At 41.4% G+C, this 19,803-nt stretch overlaps 2 protein-coding genes across 32 annotated transcripts in view; one reads left to right on the forward strand and one right to left on the reverse strand.

Annotated features, from left to right (window-relative positions):
* Positions 1 to 10,547, reverse strand: part of LOC148057653 (uncharacterized) — a 69,780-nt gene extending 59,233 nt beyond the window's left edge. For 16 of the 27 annotated variants that reach the window (XR_015708646.1, XR_015708628.1, XR_015708619.1 and 13 more), the window contains exons 1-4: positions 10,426 to 10,547; positions 3,713 to 3,899; positions 1,532 to 1,580; positions 858 to 885 (exon numbers count right to left, since the gene is read on the reverse strand). Coding sequence is in view for 10 of the 27 variants with exons in the window: in XM_087776387.1 (XP_087632513.1) it covers positions 858 to 885; positions 1,532 to 1,580; positions 3,713 to 3,738 (103 nt within the window). In the remaining 17 variants the exon portion in view is untranslated. Of the gene's footprint in view, positions 1 to 857; positions 1,100 to 1,531; positions 1,581 to 3,712; positions 3,900 to 10,425 lie in introns of those variants that run through there. The other 11 variants (XR_015708649.1, XR_015708647.1, XR_015708604.1 and 8 more) reach the window with 4 other exon arrangements.
* CACNB2 (calcium voltage-gated channel auxiliary subunit beta 2) overlaps positions 1 to 19,803 on the forward strand; it is a 259,039-nt gene that overhangs the window by 135,728 nt on the left and 103,508 nt on the right. Inside the window, exon 1 of one of the 5 annotated variants that reach the window (XM_087776204.1) lies at positions 10,542 to 10,860. The exons of the other annotated variants lie outside the window; for them this stretch is intronic. Within the exon in view, the coding sequence (XP_087632330.1) occupies positions 10,828 to 10,860 (33 nt within the window). The 5' untranslated portion in view covers positions 10,542 to 10,827. Of the gene's footprint in view, positions 1 to 10,541; positions 10,861 to 19,803 lie in introns of those variants that run through there. 5 annotated transcript variants of the gene reach the window in all.

A 19,803-nucleotide genomic window follows, 5' to 3' on the forward strand; every position in this document is an offset into this window, starting at 1 on the left:
ATTGATGCTGGTTTAGTGTAAATCCATTATTCCCTTCATATCATGCACAACATGATATACAACTTAGGTTCAGTTTTATGAATTTAGGAGAGGAGAAATTCTTGTAACTTGGAATTCAAAATACTGTCTTTTTACATGTTACCACCATTTTAAGATCAACAATTATGGATTTGATCAGAATTCTCATATTATTGGCTGTCTTCATCATGGTAAATCAATTGTCTAGTAAATTTTTTGTACTTAGGAGGAGTTTCTCAGTGACTTCAGAAATCCTCACACAACTCCCCTTGGTATCACAGATTTGAACCTGAAAAAGGTAGTGGGGGATGACTGCTGAATCACACGAACAGGTTCACCTTTAAAACTCTGACTGGGATGTAGAAAATGCTGGAGTGCTTTTCTTGGAGTATCAGAGCCCTGCAGCCTCAGACAGCAAGCCTGACATAGAAATGCAGTTTGAGGTATGCTGTTTGGTTTGATGCATGAGCTTTCAGTATTGTCAGCACTGGGGAACCAGGCTGTTCAGAGCATGCTTTTTACAAGCACTGTGAATCGTAGCAACAGGGAGGGGAAAAGTGTACAAAACACAGAAATGTAATTGAAAAATCACATTTTTACACCAATCTAGGAGAATATAAATCTAGGAGAATATAAATGGGAAAAAATATGTATAATAAATATGTAGGATATGTATCCTACATATCCTACATATTTAATAAATATGTAAATATGTAAATATGTATAATTCAATGTAGGAGAGGGAAGACCTTTCCACTCTGCCCTAAGTATTCTTACAGTCTCCTAACAAGATTCTGTTAATTTGGGTGGACACAGAAAAGCGACTGAAAGTATCTTACCTTCATGCTGCATCTCATCAGGACAGTTCTGAAAATGTCGTTGTAACACGTTGCATTAGTTCTCTGTAAGGAACAACTTACTGTACATATTGCATCCGTTACATTGCAAACTACTGACTCTGCTTAGCTAACTTACTGGTTCTTCTGGCTGTGTTTTCACCACAACGCACCAAAAGTTATTAGCCAGGGTTGCACATCTGGCTCCCTGCTCATTAAACTGAAGTATGTTTCTCCAGTGCCAGGGTGACGCCCATCCTCATAGGTGAGAGAGGCCGTTACAACAGCACATGTGCTGCCTAAATTCCACTTAATTCCTATTCTGAGCTCTGAAGTGGGTCTCAAGTGATACATAGTCCTTTCTGCAGAGACAAGTTTTCCAGCTTTCACATTTCACCAGGACTCATTTCACTGGAGCTCATTAAATTGTACAAGCCAGTCTTCACCAAAAATTAAACGTAATCAATAAAGCTTTTAGGATTGCCAGAAATGTAAGCACGAGAAATATTAGAGGTTTCAAACATAATAAAAATGAGAAATGAGAAGTGAGATTTGAAAAAGTGATGAGGCCAAAGAAACCACAACATTTGTTGAGAATCAATAACTTAAACTGATGGAATTGTGGAATGATGGTTTGTGCCAAAATGCATAAACAAAGCCAAAGTGTGCCAAAATACCTCCTGTGGCCTGCTGTGGTGGCTCTGCTGATCAGATACACTTTTGTTTCTGAAACGAGAACAGAATTTGAAGGTCTCAATAGCTCAAGTTTTACAAGCACTTTTATAAATACGATTTTGAGGTATCGTTGGACTCGATACATGAATTATTACCTCATCTTAAAAGCCAAAACAGTTTTAAAGGACAAAGGGCTCAGACCTCTCCTCTGTGAAGTATCAGTTGATAAGTCAATGTCCCAAGTATGGGGATTGCACAGCAATAGTACCCAGAGGACAACCTGTAACTCGAGCACAGTTTTCAGGCTGTGGCCATGGCCAGAGGTGGTTAATACCCCTGGTAGTTCATGGTGGCTTCTGTACACAGCTACAAGGCAAAGTTACTCCTCAGTCACCAGCTCTGGGAGATCAGCATCTGGCGATCATCGAGCTGCTTGTGACACTTGAAACATTTCAGTGCACTCAGGAGCAGACATGTGCTGAGTGTGAGAGTTGAAAGCCTTTCACTGAGATTAAATCCCAGTGTTTATTTAATGTAGCCTTCAGCGTAGCAGCATGTAGTGGTGATGTTCTAGAATTAAATTAGTAACTTTTCAATGGAAAGCTGTATTTTCTAAGGAACTATAGCCATCACAGGCTGTTTTTCCAGGGTTGTGTAAGTTTTGTGTATTTTACTTCAAGATCTTAGTGTTATTTATGAAAATTGGTTCTATTTTTGACATTCTTGTGATCAAAAGCATATATGTTTCCCTTCTTGCAATTAATAAATACAGCAAAATGAACATTATGTCTGTTTTAATCTTCAGGGTATCATTTCTTTTAAATGTGGTTGTTGAAGACAATTTTTTTTCCAACCCCTTAAAGCTCTGGCAAAATCTACAGCTGTTTCAGAAGTGTTTGGCAGCACATTCGGTTGCGGGCAACTTGTGTGAGCATCCTAGACCGCAACGGCATGTTGAGTACTCGACTTGTTCTTTCTGCCTGTATCCCCATTCTCTGTGCTACATTGCTGCAAGGCTACAGGAAGACAATATTCCCCATGACTCTGCATTACATTTAAAAAATAAAAATAAAAAGTCATGCCCACACATGGGAACAATCACCTGTGGGCAGATCATCCAACTTTATAGCATTTATAGCACCTCTCCACTATCCAAGTGATGCAGAGGATCCATAATACAACAGGTATTTGTATTATGTATCCATAATACAAATGTATCCATAATACAAATGGTATCAAACCTTTGCTATGTTCCTGACACTCATTGTGAGTTGGGTTAAATGTTTTAACATCTGACTGCAAGAAGAATGGCAGCCATTTGCACTTTGTTGTTTCCGTGACACTGTGAGAACACACTCATGTTATCTTTCAATGCAGGAGGAGATAGTATGTGCCCCTAATGTAAGTATGTTTGCAAGTTGAGAAGTTTAGTCTGCTGTTAATGTTATCACTGCTGTATCCTGAAATAGAAAACTGCAGGCAGATTGGATTGTGTTAGAGAATGGTAACCATAATAACCAATAACAATCTGCAAATGATAAGCAGCTTTAGTGTTTAAAAATAAAATTTAAATAGCATTCCAATAGTTCCATAGGCATACTTTCAGATTTTATTTTATTATTCATTCATTTTAAGCTTGTTTTTGAGATTTAAGATGTGACATTAATCTTAAGGAAGTGTTTAATTACTGCATCTTGAATTGGTTGACATAATTGGTTTATTATATACCTAAATTAAATCTCAGAATAAAATGTTACTTATCAACCCTCTTTCAGATGTACACCATCCGTAAAGGAGAATTACAAACATCTTACATGATATATGGTATTTTCTGTAAGGAGGTGGACTTTGGTTTTATGACTAGAAGTAAAGCCGATACATTCAGAAAAGAAATACAAAGTCTGCTGGAGATGAATGCAGAGCACCTTTATGGTTTGGAATCTGCACTGTGTTCTGGGATGCTGCCCAACACTTCTGCTGACGTGAAAATTAAAAACAAACAAATGAAAAAAAACCTTTTAACTTGACCCAAAACATGCTATTTTTTGGGGTGTACTTTCAAAAGAAGTGAAGGAGGAGGTCCAAATTGTCTCCTGGCCCCTCCACCCTGCTCCTTCCCTCCCCCCAACACACAGATAGGGATGTTTATCAGGAGTCAGGAAAGCTTGAGCTGAATAACTTACCTGTCATGAAAGTATATGAGCAGCATGGTGATCTGATCAATCTGTTAACTCTCCTGGGTTAATTTGTTTTCAGTCTCTCTTGCTGAGACACTCCTATAATTTTCATTAAATACTTGGGTGTTTCTTAGAACACAGAGTCTTTTTTCCCAGTCGTTCTAAATGCCGGGACACTGTGGTTACCATCATTCTGCATTCAGAGAGTAACAAGAGCAGTGAGAAGACTTAAAGAAGAACCATCCTTCAGAATGTGCTGATGTTCAGAGGAACAAGACAGCCAGGGCTTCAAATCCTTCATGTAGCTCTTTCAGGGCAATAACACTCCTGGAGGTGTAAGCGAGACACAGTTTATGCTGCTGGAAATGTGGTGCCCAGAGTGATCCTGACCACCATGGGAGAAAAATCAAAGGGAAAGCTAAAATTCATAGGCAAATCTGAAAAATTACTTGCTATTCATCATTTTCCCATTTAATAACACTGTCAAGGAATTATTTAGTGCTGGTGTGGGATAAGATATTTTGGATGGTAGGTAATTAAAGTGAAATAGCTCTTGCCCTTTGGGCCCATATGTGAAAGGGGACAAGTTCTTCAGCATTTTTTGCCACAGGTAAATGAAAATAGGAGCATTGCCGAAGTTTCCTTAAGAATGAAACGCTTGTGTTTACAAGAGACAATTCTTGTTGCTAGCTGTGCAAAAGACAGTTACAAGCTGTTGACATTCTTCACTGGGGTTTGAATTTGAATCTGAATCTGAATTAGGTAAGAGAGATTTGATTGCTTTCCATATGAGTTCCCGAAGAAAAAGTAGTTGTTACTGTTGGATGCAAGTTGAAAGATTCTTGTTTATCGAGGAAGGTCTGTTTAGTCTATTAACCTTGACAACCATGTCAGCAGTTTTTTCTGTTTGTTTTCCCAAAGGCACTATGTTGAAGTAGTATGATATACAGTTATTTATAGTGTAGACAATTCATAGCTATGCTTAAAAGACATGGGTCAGAGTTTAAATACCAGAGTTAAATGCTATCCTCCTAGACAATTTGAAAAGTCATTATGCGTGATCTTTGAAAATTAAAATGGAGAGATGGAATCACTAAAATATCAACACAAATCAGATATTTTTCATGTTCATTTGCTATGGTTTCACAGGGTGGTTGAGGTAGGAAGGCACCTCTGGAGGTCATCGAGTCCAGTCACCTGCTAGGAGTAGGTCTACCTGGACCCAGTTGCCCAGGAGTGTGTCCAGATGGTTTTTAAATATCTCCAAGGATGGAGACTCCACAACCTCCCTGGGCAACCTTTGCCACTGCTCAGTCACCCTCACAGTTAAAAAAAAAAAAAAAAAAAAAAAAAAAGGAAAAAAAGAATTTTCTTATGTTTAAATGGAATTTCCTATATTTCAATCTATGTTCATTGCATCTTGCCCTTTCACTGGGAACCACTGAGAAGAGTCTGGTGCTGTCTTCTTTACTCCCTCCCATCAGGTATTATAGACCTTAGTAGAATTTTATGAAAGGAAAAAAATTTACACAAACAGTCAGACCAAACGAAGTCCACACATATTCACACACCTGCATTTGTACCTGGTTGCCTCTGTTAACAGATATTTAGTATTGCTATTGCTGTCCTGGATTCTACAGATGAGCAAGAGCTATTCTAAAAGTACTTGTGTACAGTAGAAAGCTAAAGAAGTGATTTCTTTTATTATTGTGATTTAGTCATCATTTCAGACTGTAGTCCTGACTCTCACAGTCAAGCCTCCAGGTAGTTTGTTTTATTTTAGTCTGAAGGCTGGTTCTTAAGGCTTGGTCTTCATCAAGTTGGGTTTGTGTACCTGTGTAGCTCTCTGTCATACATCTTCAAGCACATGTCCTGCTGGAAAGTACCAGTGAAGGAGAGGAGCAATTCCACCCTTAGCTTTGTTTCCACCTTCTTTTTTTATAGACCCATTGCTGTGGTTTTGACACTTTCTGCCTTTATCCCAGTACCATTGCTATCCTAAACTTCATTTCTTGCTGAAGTCTCCACCCTACAGGTTTTTCAGTAGCCCATATTTGCTTGATCAGCCAGTTCTGCCCAGGCATCCCATCTCAGCATCTCTGCCCTGCTCTTCACCATTCCCCTCTTCCCTGGTTATCTCCTCGCTTTAGGCTAGTCAGGTAGCCAGCCTTCCCTGTGCAGGTCTTTTCAAATGCTATTGTGTTCCCTGCCTACCATGAAGTTTTTCTTGCCTGATCTTAATTTGTGTCTTCTGGCCTGGTTTAAAGCCAAGGAGAATCTCCATCCTTTGTTGGATGTGGAGGGAAACATTGCCACAAAGGATGAGGAGAAGCTGAGGTACTTAATGCCTTCTTTGCCTCAGTCTTTAATAGTCAGACTGGTCATCCTCAGAGTTTTCAGGCCCCTGAGCTGGGAGATATAGATAGGATGCAGAATGAAGCCCCAGTTGTCGAAGAGGTGGCAGTCACTGACCTGCTCCTCCACCTGAATGCCCACAAGTCTATGGGGCCAGATGGGATCCACCCAAGGATACTGAGGGAGCTGGCAGAGGAGCTTGCCAAGCCACTCTCCATCATTTATCAGCAGTCCTGGTCAACCGGGGAGATCCCAGATGACTGGAAGTTAGCAAATGTGACACCCATCTACAAGAAGGGTTGGAAGGAGGATCCGGGGAACTACAGGCCTGTCAGCCTGACCTCAGTGCCAGGGAAGGTCATGGAGCAGATCATCTTGAGTGCCATTACGCGGCACGTGTGGGACAACCGGGGGATCAGGGTCAGCCAGCATGAGTTTACAAAAGGGAGGTCCTGCTTCACCAACCTGATCTCCTTCTATGACAAGGTGACCCACTTAGTGGATGAGGGAAAGGCTGTGGATGTTGTCTACTTGGACTTTCATAAGGCCTTTGACACAGTCTCCCACAGCATTCTCCTGGAGAAGCTGGCTGCTCACGGCTTGGATGGGTGCACTCTGCGCTGGGTAAAAAACTGGCTGGATGGCCGAGCCCAGAGAGTGGTGGTGAATGGAGTCAAATCCAGTTGGCGGCCGGTCACGAGTGGTGTTCCCCAGGGCTCAATGTCGGGGCCGGTCCTGTTTCAATATCTTTATCGACGATGTGGATGAGGCGATTGAGTGCACCCTCAGTAAGTTTGCAGATGACACCAAGTTGGGTGGTAGTGTTGATCTGCTGGAGAGTAGGAAGGCCCTACAGAGGGACCTGGACAGGCTGGATCGTTGGGCCGGGGCCAACTGTATGAGATTCAACAAGGCTAAGTGCCGGGTCCTGCACTTGGGTCACAACAACCCCATGCAACGCTACAGGATAGGGGAAGAGTGGCTGGAGAGCTGCCTGGTGGAAAAGGAGCTGGGGGTGTTGGTTGACAGCCACCTGAACATGAGCCAGCAGTGTGCTCAGGTGGCCAAGAGGGCCAATGGCATCCTGGCTTGTATCAGGAATAGTGTGGCCAGCAGGACGAGGGAAGTGATTGCCCCTCTGTACTCGGCACTGGTGAGGCCGCACCTCAAGTACTGTGTTCAGTTTTAGGCCCCTCACTACAAGAAGGACATTGAGATGCTGGAGCGTGTCCAAAGAAAGGCAATGAAGTTGGTGAAGGGTCTAAAGCACAAGCCTTCTGAGGAGCGGCTGAAGGAGCTGGGGTTGTTTAGTCTGGAGAAGAGGAGGCTGAGGGGAGACCTTATCGGTCTCCATAACTACCTGAAAGGAGGTTGTAGTGAGGTGGGGGTTGGTCTCTTCTCCCTAGTAACAAGTGATAGGACGAGAGGAAACGGCCTCAAGCTGCGCCAGGGGAAGTTTAGGTTGGATATTAGAAAAAACTTCTTCACTGAAAGGGTAGTCAGGCATTGGAACAGGTTGCCCAGGGAAGTGGTTGAGTCTCCATCCCTGGAGGTATTTAAAAGAAGGCTAGACGTGGTGCTCGAGGACATGGTTTAGTGGTGGACTTGGCAGTGTTAGGTTAGTGGTTGGACCTGATGATCTTAAGGGTCTTTTCCAACCTAAATGATTCTATGATTCTATGATTCTATAGCATCTCCTCCCTGTAGGTCATGCAGTGACACTGCTTCCTTCCTTGTTCTGCACTCTGGTTTCCTACCGTTCCCATTCCCACCACCTCTCCAATCCAATTGCTTCCAGATTCCTTTTTCCAACCTACTACTCTCTCTCTCCTGTTTCCACTTCTGTGCTCACTCTTTCTATGTGTATCATCCCACCTGTACTGCCTTGCTGCAAGGGTCAGCACCAGCGAGACGCTGTCCGCCCTGTGTTGGCCAGCCCCATGCCACATTGAGCCACTGGGGGAACAAAGCACAGAGAAAACTCACCACTGTCATTTAGCTGTGAGTGGAGCACAGGTCATCCAGAAGTGCTGTGCTAAGTTTAAATGCCCTAAACAGCGGCGGCATTTTTGCAGAATTTAACTCTCGAACCATAAAAGCTATATACAGATTTGCTTTGTGGAGCCCTAAGATAGACTTGGGTACCTGTCATGATGTTTCAATTCAAGAGAGCAATGAGCAATTCAGCTTATTTACTGTCCAAGCTGCCAGACTCTGGCTGCTTGTACTGTCTATAGTGAGAATTACTTGTGACATGTAAGTCACTTACGGTGACAGTCTGAATAATGCCCTAAGTCTCTGTTGAGTATATGTAAACTGCAATCCTCCCTGATTTCATATTCATGCCCAAAGTACAGGAACTGATGAAACTATTTAAAAAAAAAATCACCATAATTTTTAATACATAGAAAGTAATATGTTTTCCTTATTCTTGATAGTAGGAGCACTTGTGACATTCCTGCTCATTCCCCCCCCCCCCCCCCCCCCCAAATTTAATGGTGAGAGCCATATCCAAGAAGGGAGCAATCAAGTTACGGCATCCAAATTTCAGTTTCTTATAAGAGCTGTATCAGACAAGCGAAGTAATGGGTGATGACACTAGTTTTGCCTAGTATTGACAGGTGTGGTTTCACGCTAAAAAGCTGTGCAGTAAAGCTTAGGCAATTATATTAAAACTAATAAATGTATGTAACCACACTCGTTCAGCATCAGTAGTAGCAACCAACATGGACAAGTGATTATTGCATTCCACTAGCGGTGTCTTATGTCTGTTATTTACCTCCATGCAGGAATGGTGCATGCTTTGTTTACTTTCTGGTAACACAATATTATGATATTGCTTGTTTGAAGTGTAATTTGCAGTTGATATAATGTGAAGTGACCAGTTTGGCTGACAGATTAAACTACTGCTATTTTGTAAACATGGTTGGAAGATAGTGAAGGGAAGTAAAATTAATGTCTTCTGATTTCTAATTTGCGCTTTCCAAGAGTATATAGCTTGCTTTTAACTCTGCTTATGAATACATACAAGAACTTAAAAAATCCAGACTCATGAGTCACATCACATACAGTCAACAGAGGACCAAAGGTCTGTTTTGACAGAGAAGGCAGATTGAGAGAATATTCTACTAACTCATGCAAAGAAACCGAGGTAGTCAAGAGAAGATCTATTTAAAATAGGCAGGGGGTGAGGCGGAGGGAGGAACAGGGAGGATGTTTACAATGTGTTTGAACTGCATCATTTGGTGTCTTTCTTAGGAAAGAGGTCTTGTCCTCTTTCCTCTGTGAAGAGAAGGAAGTTGAGTAGCACAAACTGTTTTTCAGTGCTATATGTGTTCGTGGTATCTTGTCATGATACGTTGTGTGTATTATATTAACATGATTATAGATATAAATGGGCAAGCATACACCCACACATTTTGTTCCTCAGACATTACGTATTCCATAATTTTTCCTACAGCTTATGTATAGTTTTGATTATGGGATATAGTGATAGCAGCAATATGAACTATAAGAGGACTGAGCAGAGAGGGGATGGGGTTCTTAGCAGTGTTTTAAAGCTGTTTTGATCGGGGTTGTGTTACTGGATGCCAGCTGGTGGCCTCTTCCCCAGTTGTGAAGGACAGCCTTTCCCAGAGGGCAGTATTTTTGTATGCTTGGCTTACTTTATGCTGTATTCCTAAACCATTTTTAATGAGATTTATTTTTACAGCCCCATTTTAATAGTAGATTGGAATGCTATGGGTGAATTAGTCTCTGAAGTCTTTTAGTCTTCAGCGGTTTATCCTGCTCTTTGGCTGCTTTTTCTTGCCTGTTCTACCTGGACTGGAGGTTGGCGAGGAACGAGGCAGGGCCTCAGGCTCTTCTGTCATGGCGTGGTATTGTGCGCTGGATCTGCTTCCCAGGCTGTGGAGGCAGTGGGTATAACTTTTCTGTTACCTAAGTGCTGGCGTGTTATAAAGTTGCACTGTGTTTTGTTAGCAGAGCAGTCTGGGATTGATCAGCAGAAGGAAGCAATGAAGTGAGTGAAACATAGCAACGGAAAACTATCCTGGAATGATTTTTTTTTTTTTTTTTTAATAGAGATAGATAGTGAGATACTTCCATGGGTGTCTGCAGAACTGTCAGCAGAGTGAGGGATAAATGTAGATGAGCTCAGGTAATCCAGATTGGGAACTGCCTGTTTCTGAGCTCCTCCAAATTGAACTAGTTGTGCTCGCTCACACCGAGCGCTTCACCCGGCTGCAGCATTTGCTCCCTCTGCCTCTCGGTGATGAATACACCCGAGCGTCCGCTCCCACTCCAGAAATGCTACTCCCGCGATCCTCCCGGGCTCCCCCATCCCATCCCACAGCACAGCTCACCGGGCTCCCGCTCGCGTCTCCCCGCTGTTCCCCGCAGCCAATGAGCGCAGCGCCAGCGACGCGTGACGAGGAGCCGGAGCCCGAAGGAGCGCCGCGGCCCCGCTCGGCGCTGACAGCCCGGCCGGCCGCGGGGCCGCCGCTGCTCTCCGGCTGCCGGGTTTCGGCTTCGGAGCAGTTTGCCAGACAGTCGGTTCCTCAGCCCCTTGCAGCAGGAGGTTTTGTTTTCGTGCCTGAGCGCAATACTTAAAGAGCAGTTTGAGCGTGGGAAACGAGCGCTGGGACTGTATCGCAGCTGTAAAGCCTGCCTGGCTGAAACACAGAAGTTGAAGATGCAGTTGAAGATCTTACTTTAGGCGTTTTGGATGCTCCAGACGTCTTGTGTCAGGCCGAGAAGGTGTAGCTATGTACCTTTTTGGAAGTGAGGATTACGAAGTGGTAAGATGTAAACTAAAGATTTTTTTTTTTTTAATGATTATTTACTTTTAATGTTTCCTGTCTCTCAGAATTTATTGGGCAGTTTGAATTTCTGTCAGTGCTGTTATTTCTGTAGTTGAACTTCAGTAGTCGCCAATTCGATTGCTTTTACAAAATGACATTTTTCTGCAAGTTCTTCAAGTAGAGAGATACCATTTACTAGATAAAACTGAATTTACTTTCCTTGTCATGTTTATCGCATTGTGGTGATATTGAAAATATTCAAGTAGTGATTATAGTAGAGGCAATTCAGACTTTGGGTTAAGCAAAACCATGCTTCCAAATAATTCAGGATTTGTCTCATACTTTGTAATGTAGATAGACTACAAGTAGCTTACAGAACTGCCCTTAATTGTATGTTTGTGGGGACGCTGCCAAACCATTTCTTTTGTACAGTTCAAAACATGTCATTGTAATGTAATGTAATGTAATGTAATGTCCATCAAAAGAGCTAGCTTAAAAAAACCCCAAACACACACACATTAAGACCTGACAGTCTTTACTTCAGTATTTGTGTAAAACAACATCTGAAATAAGTTGATGATGTAAGAGAAGACAAGAAGAAAACTGCTAATAACTCTGCACTGTTGCGTGGCTTTAGTAGCTGACATAAAAGTTTGCAATTTTGCAGTCTGAGGCTCATGTGCTACGTTGTAAGGAAGAGGGATGGATTCTTCCACCCACACACCACTTGTGACCGAGTCAAGACCTGAGGAGCTTTGAGGAAAATACAGAGACCAAAAAATGTGTATGAACTCTACTATAGGACATCAAAATAAATTTCACATGTTAAAAAGTGGCACATTCTTTGCATATAACTGGCAATTGCAAATGTTTTGTTTTGATTATTGAAGTTGCTCTTTGAAGTATGAAAGCGCCTTTTATGGCAGTCTGGGTTCTACAACACATTTCAAGGAATTAATTTAGTTATTTTGGAATTTTTCCTCTTTTTTTTTTTTTTTTATTCCAACCAGCTATGTTTTTGAGATGCAGGAAAAGTAAAAGAAGTCGTTGAGGAAAATAATTTAAACGCAGCAGTCTGCACATTGAACTCATTTGTGTGCGCGACTCGCACAAAGTTTCACAAACCAAGCAAAGCAACTGAAAAGAACTTAGTTTCTCCAAAGCAACAAAAAACACGGCATTGCAGAAACTACGCTATGGATCGATTACTTGTTTATAAAAAATGACAAGTAAAAGAAAGTTCCCAGTTTTAAAGCTTTTAATGGACTGATTTATTTTTTTAATCAATTACATCTTTGTAGCTATTTGTAAAGGGTTGCAAATCTCTCTTAATAGATTTTTGCCCAGCCTCTGTGTTCCATTGTACCCTGTGTTGTTACTTACTGGTTTGTACAGAGAGTGAAGCTTTGGATCTGAAATTTTAAAGTACCTTGAAAATAACCTAGGTGACTGAAGAATGGCGTTAGGGTTTTGGACTCCAGTGTGTCTCTCAACCTCTTTTCCTGATGCTGTTTCAACTTTTAAAAAGTATTGAAGTATTCTGTGTCATAGAAAATAGTTTAATGTTTAAGACACCTTTCCCAGACAGGTGGGACATCTCATTCCAGTCCCTTTTCTACTACGTAGTTAAGTGAAGTAGAATAGCATCAATAGAAAAAGGCAAAAAGTCCACCATGAATTGTGTGAGTTTGGCGTTTTCTTCATTTTCTTTTTTTTTTTTTTTTTTCTCTGATATCTCTAGAGGTCCCTGAAACTGAAGTGTAATGATCTGTTCAAACAAAATGTTTTGTTAAGTACAGAACAACATATCATTTGGGTTTTTTCTCCTTAGTTTTTCTTTAAAGCAAGATAGTACAGGAGAAAATATGGATGCACTTTTTTGGTGTTATTTTGGCAGCCAGACTTACCAAGATGTTTGCTTTACTCAGTGACAAGTAAAATAGAATAGATGGCCTACATAAAGCTTGAAGAACAGTTTTATTGTTCAGTAAAAGCTAGAATCAATGTAAAACTTCTATTTGTACAGATCTGTAGTCCATGAAGCCATATGGTCTGCACTGTGCAAAAGGCATTTGTTTTCTCTTCCCACACAAACAATTACTTGTGAGTCACTGAAGGACAGAGTGAGTGAAAAGAGTGACAGTGAAGAATCTCAGGATTTAATTTTAAGTTCACTATTGATTTCAAACAATTTTAAATCAGTTTGAGGCACTCTAGCTGTGCATATAAAATTTGGGTTTTATCCTAGAAAGGAGATTATTGATAAAATGAAACATAGAATGATTAAAACATCTCTTAGAGAAAATCAGTAAAACCCTCCTTAAAAACCCAACCCTTAAATAGAGTAATAGAGAAATAGAACTTTCTGTGGTCATTGTGTGCATTTCATATGCACACATCTATGTCCACATGAGCACGCACACACATTTGTGGAAACGTGAGCGTCTGAAGTGGTATTCTAACTCCGTTAAATTTAATAGTGAAACTCCACAGACTGGTACAACCAATTTTTGCATGTGGTGTCCTCTTTTGCTTTTTTTTTTGTTCCTGTGTATAAACAAGCTTGGATTATTAGCTTACTCTGAGTGCATAATAAGTCCAGATATCTGACAGCACTGATAATCAATTTTTATATGAACTCCCGCAAGCCCTAGGAAAACAAAGATAATATCGCTTAAAGATCAGTTATCAAAAGACAATGCTGGGGTTTATGACTACTTCATATTAAAAAAAAAAAAGTTGTCATTTCATAACATAGTGACAAATGCTATATTTTTGAAACCATTAATAAAACCCTGTAGCTGTGGTCCTCCCCTGTTTGAAGGAGTTTTTTGCATAGAAGTTCTGGCTTGGGATATTGAGTGTCTTTGACATTGCATTTTAGCACTTGAGGCAGATGCTTATTAACCTCTTAAGAACTGGTGGAATAAACATACGGTATCTTTTGTGATCTTTTGAGGCATTTTTTTATGCCATATGCTTGGAAATGTAGAGGTATTTGAGTATAGTAAGCAATTTAATTTCATAAATACAGGTAACTATAAAAACCTACAGCCCAAGCAATCTCATTTGTGGCTTTGACTTGATTATGTAGGGATTTTCCTGTTTGCAAAATAAACCTCTGATTACAGAACAGAATTGGAATAGTTCATCAACAATGGAGCAGAAAGTGGGAGCTCCTTTTCCGGGCTGCCTGGTAAATCATGCTCTGCATTAACCTCGCAAAGCAAAAGCATCTAAAACTTACTCCCAACAGCCTTTTGAGTTGCTGTATAAGAGATGAGGGAAATCTAGTGTAGTGCTTGCACGTTTGGGAGTCCTGGCTGGCTCTCCTGTGCCCCCAGACTATGCTTGGCCCAGCAGAACATTTCCCATAGCTGCAGAGCCTCTGCTCTTGCTCCCTCAGGTGGGCTTTGACTGGGCTGTGGGCACTGGGCATTGCCAGCCACGTCCCACCTCTGCCTTTCCAGGGGGCCCTGGGTGTGGGTATGCAGGCCAAGGCTGACAGCACCAACTCATATCTAAGAGGGCACAGGACACCTTGGCGTTTCATCTCTCCTCCCTCCTGGCGGCCTTTCCCAGTAGAAACTTTGGGCTCTGTTGTAGTAGGATGATCAGACATTGTGATGGTAAGTGTAGGATTAATTAGGATTTCTTTTGAGAACAACTTAATCATTGGAAAGCTATTTTATAGCAGAGTAATTCAGAGGCAGGAAGGAGTTTTCTTGATAATTGGTCATTTAAGGAAAATCACTGAATTTCATTCACTCTATTGCATGCAACTTTCAAACTTTTGCAGTCAAGTAGCTATTTTTAACTTTCTTAAGAAACTCGAAACTCGACTCTTTTGCTCTTCATAGATTTGTCTCTTTGAAAATATCCTTACAAAGAATGGAAAAGCTCTTTATAATTTCAGTGATTTGGTTGTGATGTCCAGAGCAAATGTTTTGGTTGCCTTGGAAATCCAGCATTTGTCACTTGTGTTCTCCAGGCTAAAGTTTTGAAGTTGTCTATTTAAATTAAATCTTCACTTCCCTGGAGTTTGCCTATGTCCTCTTGCAGGATGGAGCACTTCTTAGGGAATATTAAGGATGATGTTGATAGATGCCAGTTATACTTCTGGCTCCTTGCAGGGTAGCATTATCTTCTAAAAAGTATGAAAATTTGTCTGCTAAATTTCTGAAGGAGTGGAAGATCTTGAAGCAGCCAAAGGACAGTCAGGTTTGAGAACAGTTACTTTTTGAGTGCTATTCATGAATCAGTCAGACCCTGATTCCATTTGCAGCAGGCATACTGCTGATAGAGCTAATTTCACTGTGAGAAGAGAAAACCCCACCTATTTTAGAAACATGCTATTGAACTCCTAGAAATCAGTGGGGAGAACAGATTGATGTGTTTTCAGTGTTTATTCTGAGTCATCGCTACTTACCTTATTTCATAAACTAAGCAAAGGGAGAAAAGGTAGTAAGGGTGTTCTTTAAGATAGGAGAGAGTTATGTGTAACTGTTTAGCAACAGTATTTTTTATCACACCATGGATTAACACAGGAACATGTCTAAAAACCATAAATCAGGATTGCTTCTTTGGGAACCTACTCACTTGAATTGCAATATTTTTATCGCAAGCACCGTTCTGCAAATTTCCTGTGGCAGAACGCTGTAAAATTTTAACCCTGAGATTTTGGAATGACTTTTCCTTGTTCACCTTAGTTCAACCTAAGGCAACAACATCTAATGCTATGTTCAGATGAATAAGTTGTGTGACATGTGTGAGTGTAACTTGAAGTACCGACTTGAAAGGTAGGAAAATTAAATTCAGCCTCTGAGGTTTGCTTCAGAGTCATGAGTCCATCCTTGGACAAATCACTTGACATTTTGATTCTTTGCCTTTAAATTTTAGGTGATATTTGGTTCTCTTCTGGTAATGATAAAGATTTAACTTTTTAAAGCTGGTAAATTGCTTTAAAAATACCTGCTTTACACATAACAAATGCTAGTATTTGATTAATTTTCAACTGCAGATGTTGCACACGTGTACTAGGAATGGGGTTATTCATGCCTGAAACAGGGTGGTTAGTGAGAAGAGCGCTATGTGAAAGATAGATGTGCTCACATCCAGAGCTAGATGTGGGTTTGTGAAACAGTCGCCCTTAGCAAGCCTTTACCCGTGGCTTCTCTGCAGCAGCCAAAGTGTAGAAGCAATACAGTTTTTCTTTCCTAAATTGGAAAAATGAGGGTCATGCTGTATGGCATCATTCCCCATACTAGCTTAGAGATGTCTCAGCTGCGTTTTAAGCATTGCATATGAATTTTGGGATTCCCCCAAGGGAAGCCTGGGAGAGCCGCTGGCTTCAATCGTGTAGCAGAATGGCTCCTGAAGTAGTTTCAGTTTAGGATAGGGAACCACTAGAGAGGAAAACCTTAATAAACCCATGCAGAGAGAGGTATTGGTCATTTCTGTGTTACTCCCAAGACACTCAGTGTGCTTTCCAGTTAGTGATTTGTGCAATTGTTGTGACCATACCTTTTTTCCCCAGAGTAAAACAGGTGTTTACTCTAACCTCCTGTAGTGTATGCAAAATAGATTCTTTAATAATGATATTACTGTTTGAGTTTCATATAGCTTTCTTTTCCTTGTCTCCTTTCTTTAATTTGAATTTCACTAACTGAGGATGGAGCCTCTTTGATTATTGACAGTATACTGAAGGGATTTATACTATGTCTGGCCTTCCCCTACCTCTGTCCCCATGATCCAATACACAAACAGGCCAGAAAAAGGTGGGGAGCTCTATGGAGGCCATAGGTAGAGGCACTGCGCTGTAAGTCCTGTTACGTACGTGAGTCTATGAACGGTAGATCAGCTGTCCCTCACGTAGAGTGCAACATACCTATTTTATAACGTAGCGTCCTGGGGTACATGAAGCTCTCGGAGATTAAAGACAGTGTTCTCCCCTCAGGAATTAACTTTTAGAAATAGATATTTCTGACAGCAAATATGAGGCAAAACAATGACTATAATTAACCTGGATCCTTTCGTACTGGTTTAGTGCCGAATGGTGTCTGAAAGCAATGGAGGAAGGGAATGAGCATACCTTGTACCATGGAAGCGGGTCACAGTTAGCATACTATGTTTGAGAGGCAGGTTTGTACCTGAGGCACGCATGGGAGGGAGCTGTGTGAAGTAAGCAAAGGTCAAATGGTTTCTAGCATTTAGAAACCAATCACACTGGCCAGCTCCAGCTGATGAAATAACAAGGGAGAAGTTTACTTCTGTTTACAGAGTAGAGGGGAAGAGATGTGGAGTGTGGAAATTGTCCTGGGTTGGCAGGACCAGTGCAGTTCACCTCATAAATGTGAAGAGAAAGTAATGAAACCAAAGTATTTACAAATGGTATTCACAGATGGTGTGGGTGAGCAGCCTTGTGAAAACTTTACACAGAATCACAAAATGGTTGAGGTTGGAACGCACCTCTGGGGGTCATCTGGTCCAACCCTCTTGCTCAGCCAGGGCCACCTAGAGCCAGTGGCCCAGGACCATGTCCGGACAGCTTTTGAGTATCTCCAAGGATAGAAAAGGCACGACCTCCCTGCGCAGCCTGTGCCAGTGCTTGGTCACCCTCACGGTGAAAAAGTGTTTCCTGATGTTCAGAGAGAACCTCCTGTGTTTCAGTTTGTGCCCACTGCCTCTGGTCCTATCACTGGGTACCACTGAGAAGAGCCTGGCTCTGTCCTCTTTGCACCCTCCCTTCAGGTATTTATATACATTAAAAAAGATCCTCCCTGAGCCTTCTCTTCTGTAGGCTGAACCATCCCAGCTCTCTCAGCCTTTTCTCATATGTGAGATGCTCCAGTCTCTTCATCATCTTTGTTGCCTTTCGTTGGACTCTCTCCAGTATGTCCATGTCTCTCTTGTACTGAGGAGCCTAGAACTAGACACAGTATTCCAGGTGTGGCCTCACCAGTGCTGAGTGTTTTGTTTGTGTGTTTTTAACATAGCTCCTCTGCTTCTCACCTTCATCTTGCAGCTCGTAGTAAGTGCTGGTGGAAAAAAACAAGGAGTGGAGATGAGTGGAGAGACTTTTCTCTGCGTGCCCTCCACCGAACTGGTCGAGGTAGCTGTGTTCCTCTTGGCTCCTTTTCCATTTGTGAGACAGCAGTGGGAAGGAGGGAAGGAAGTCTCACTCAGGATCTAGGAATAGTTGGCTTCTAATTGTGTCGATAGCACCAAGTCCCATTGAAATAATTAAATTGCTTGGTCTTGGTTTCAGTTTTTTCCATCTGAAGGAAATAAATATGATAATACTACCTACTTCCTGGCAAAGCACTAATCAACCTCTCTTGCTGGGCAGTTTACCTCTCTGAAGTGAACCAGCATGAACTCTTAAAAAAATAACTTCATGATCAGGAATACTTGAGTTTTTCTTTTCTGTATTGTCATCTGTTCTACAGGTTTTGATATAAAAAATATGGCTATCTTTCAGTGAGGAACTTGAATGGAGCCTAATGTAGCCATAACAGGTATTACCAGGAGGGGCACTAATCTAGTTGTGGCAGCACAGAACTAACAAGAAGCTAATTCATTGTGCTTCTCTGATTTATGTAGCTGCAACATACTTAAGTAGCTTGGATTCCACTGTGTGTGTGTGTGTGTGCACGTGCGTGTGCGTGCATGCGTGTGTGGGTGTTTCCAGGCTTTTGGGAATTATTTACAATTTGCTCCCTGTTACGCCACATAGATTCATACTTCTTTTCTAATTAGACGTCAGGGGACCTGTGTAGCTAGAGAAGTCTTGTGCGTAAAAGATACTAATGGCATGCCTGTTTTATGTCATGAATTTATAACTCTCGGGGTGGAGCCCTACATGGAAAAGTTGGAGGTATTTAGAAGAAGGTACCTTGAATGTCTCTAGTTAAAGAAATGGGACTTCCATATGCTGTGCATGAATATGGTACAAGACAATTCCAGATCTTGCAGGGGCCTCAATGTCGTGCCTCTAACAATAGAGTTATTTTAAAGTCTGTTTTACAGTTAAGTATTTGTGACATGCATTTTGATGTCTATGTTGTTTAGTCTGTGGATAGACGTAAATTAGCAGAAGGGGTACAAATGCAAGATGTTTTATGTGAAAAATTGAAATCATGACTCCCCTGCAGCACGTATGGAAAGCTAAAGTCAAAAAGGCATGTTCATGTGGTCTGCCATACGTGCCTGCCTGCCTGGTGCGGCAAACTGCCTGGTTTAGATGCTCTATCCTGGGTAGTGCAGCTACTTTTCTCCCATCAATGGTATATCAGGTGGTGTCTGGCAGTCTAGATATCTCGTTGCTCTCTTGACCTTTCAACACTACAGTAGTTACGACAGCTTAATTAAGCACTCCTAGCAGGCAGGCTGTATATAGTCCAATGTCAGTTTGATAGGAACCTTCCACACAGGGGAACCAAGGGCCAAAAATACTGTTTCGGATTGTCTGATCTGAAACTTCTTTGATAATCTCTTCCAGGCACAATTCCTTTTTTCTCCCCCCCCGCCCCCTTTTCTTTTACAGTTGAGATTGTGTGTTTATGTCTGTGTGGGAATACATTTTTGTTTTCCAGTTGATTATAGTAAGTAGGTCTGATGAACCACTTCAGAAACAGCTGAACAGACTTAACCTATTATTTATTTTTATTCAATATTGGCTGTCAGGAACAAAAATCCATCTACCTCTTTACCAAAGCCATGGGCATCTGTCTTCATGAAGGCATGTCTTCTCTAAATTATAAACAAGCTGTGGGCAACTGGACTGGCTAAATGAAGTGCTGTTTGTGTACTTATACTACATATTATTTTCCAGATAACAACTTTAGCTGATGAATAAGAATTATGAAATGCTGGGGATAGTTAGCTCATCTTCCATTGCAGTAATTAATTATTTTTTCAGCAAATTTTTTATTTACATAG

The sequence above is a fragment of the Nipponia nippon genome, unplaced genomic scaffold (assembly GCF_047370975.1).
Source record: "Nipponia nippon isolate SJK-2023a ecotype South Korea unplaced genomic scaffold, ASM4737097v1 scaffold_1, whole genome shotgun sequence".
NCBI classification, from domain to species: Eukaryota; Metazoa; Chordata; class Aves; order Pelecaniformes; family Threskiornithidae; genus Nipponia; species Nipponia nippon.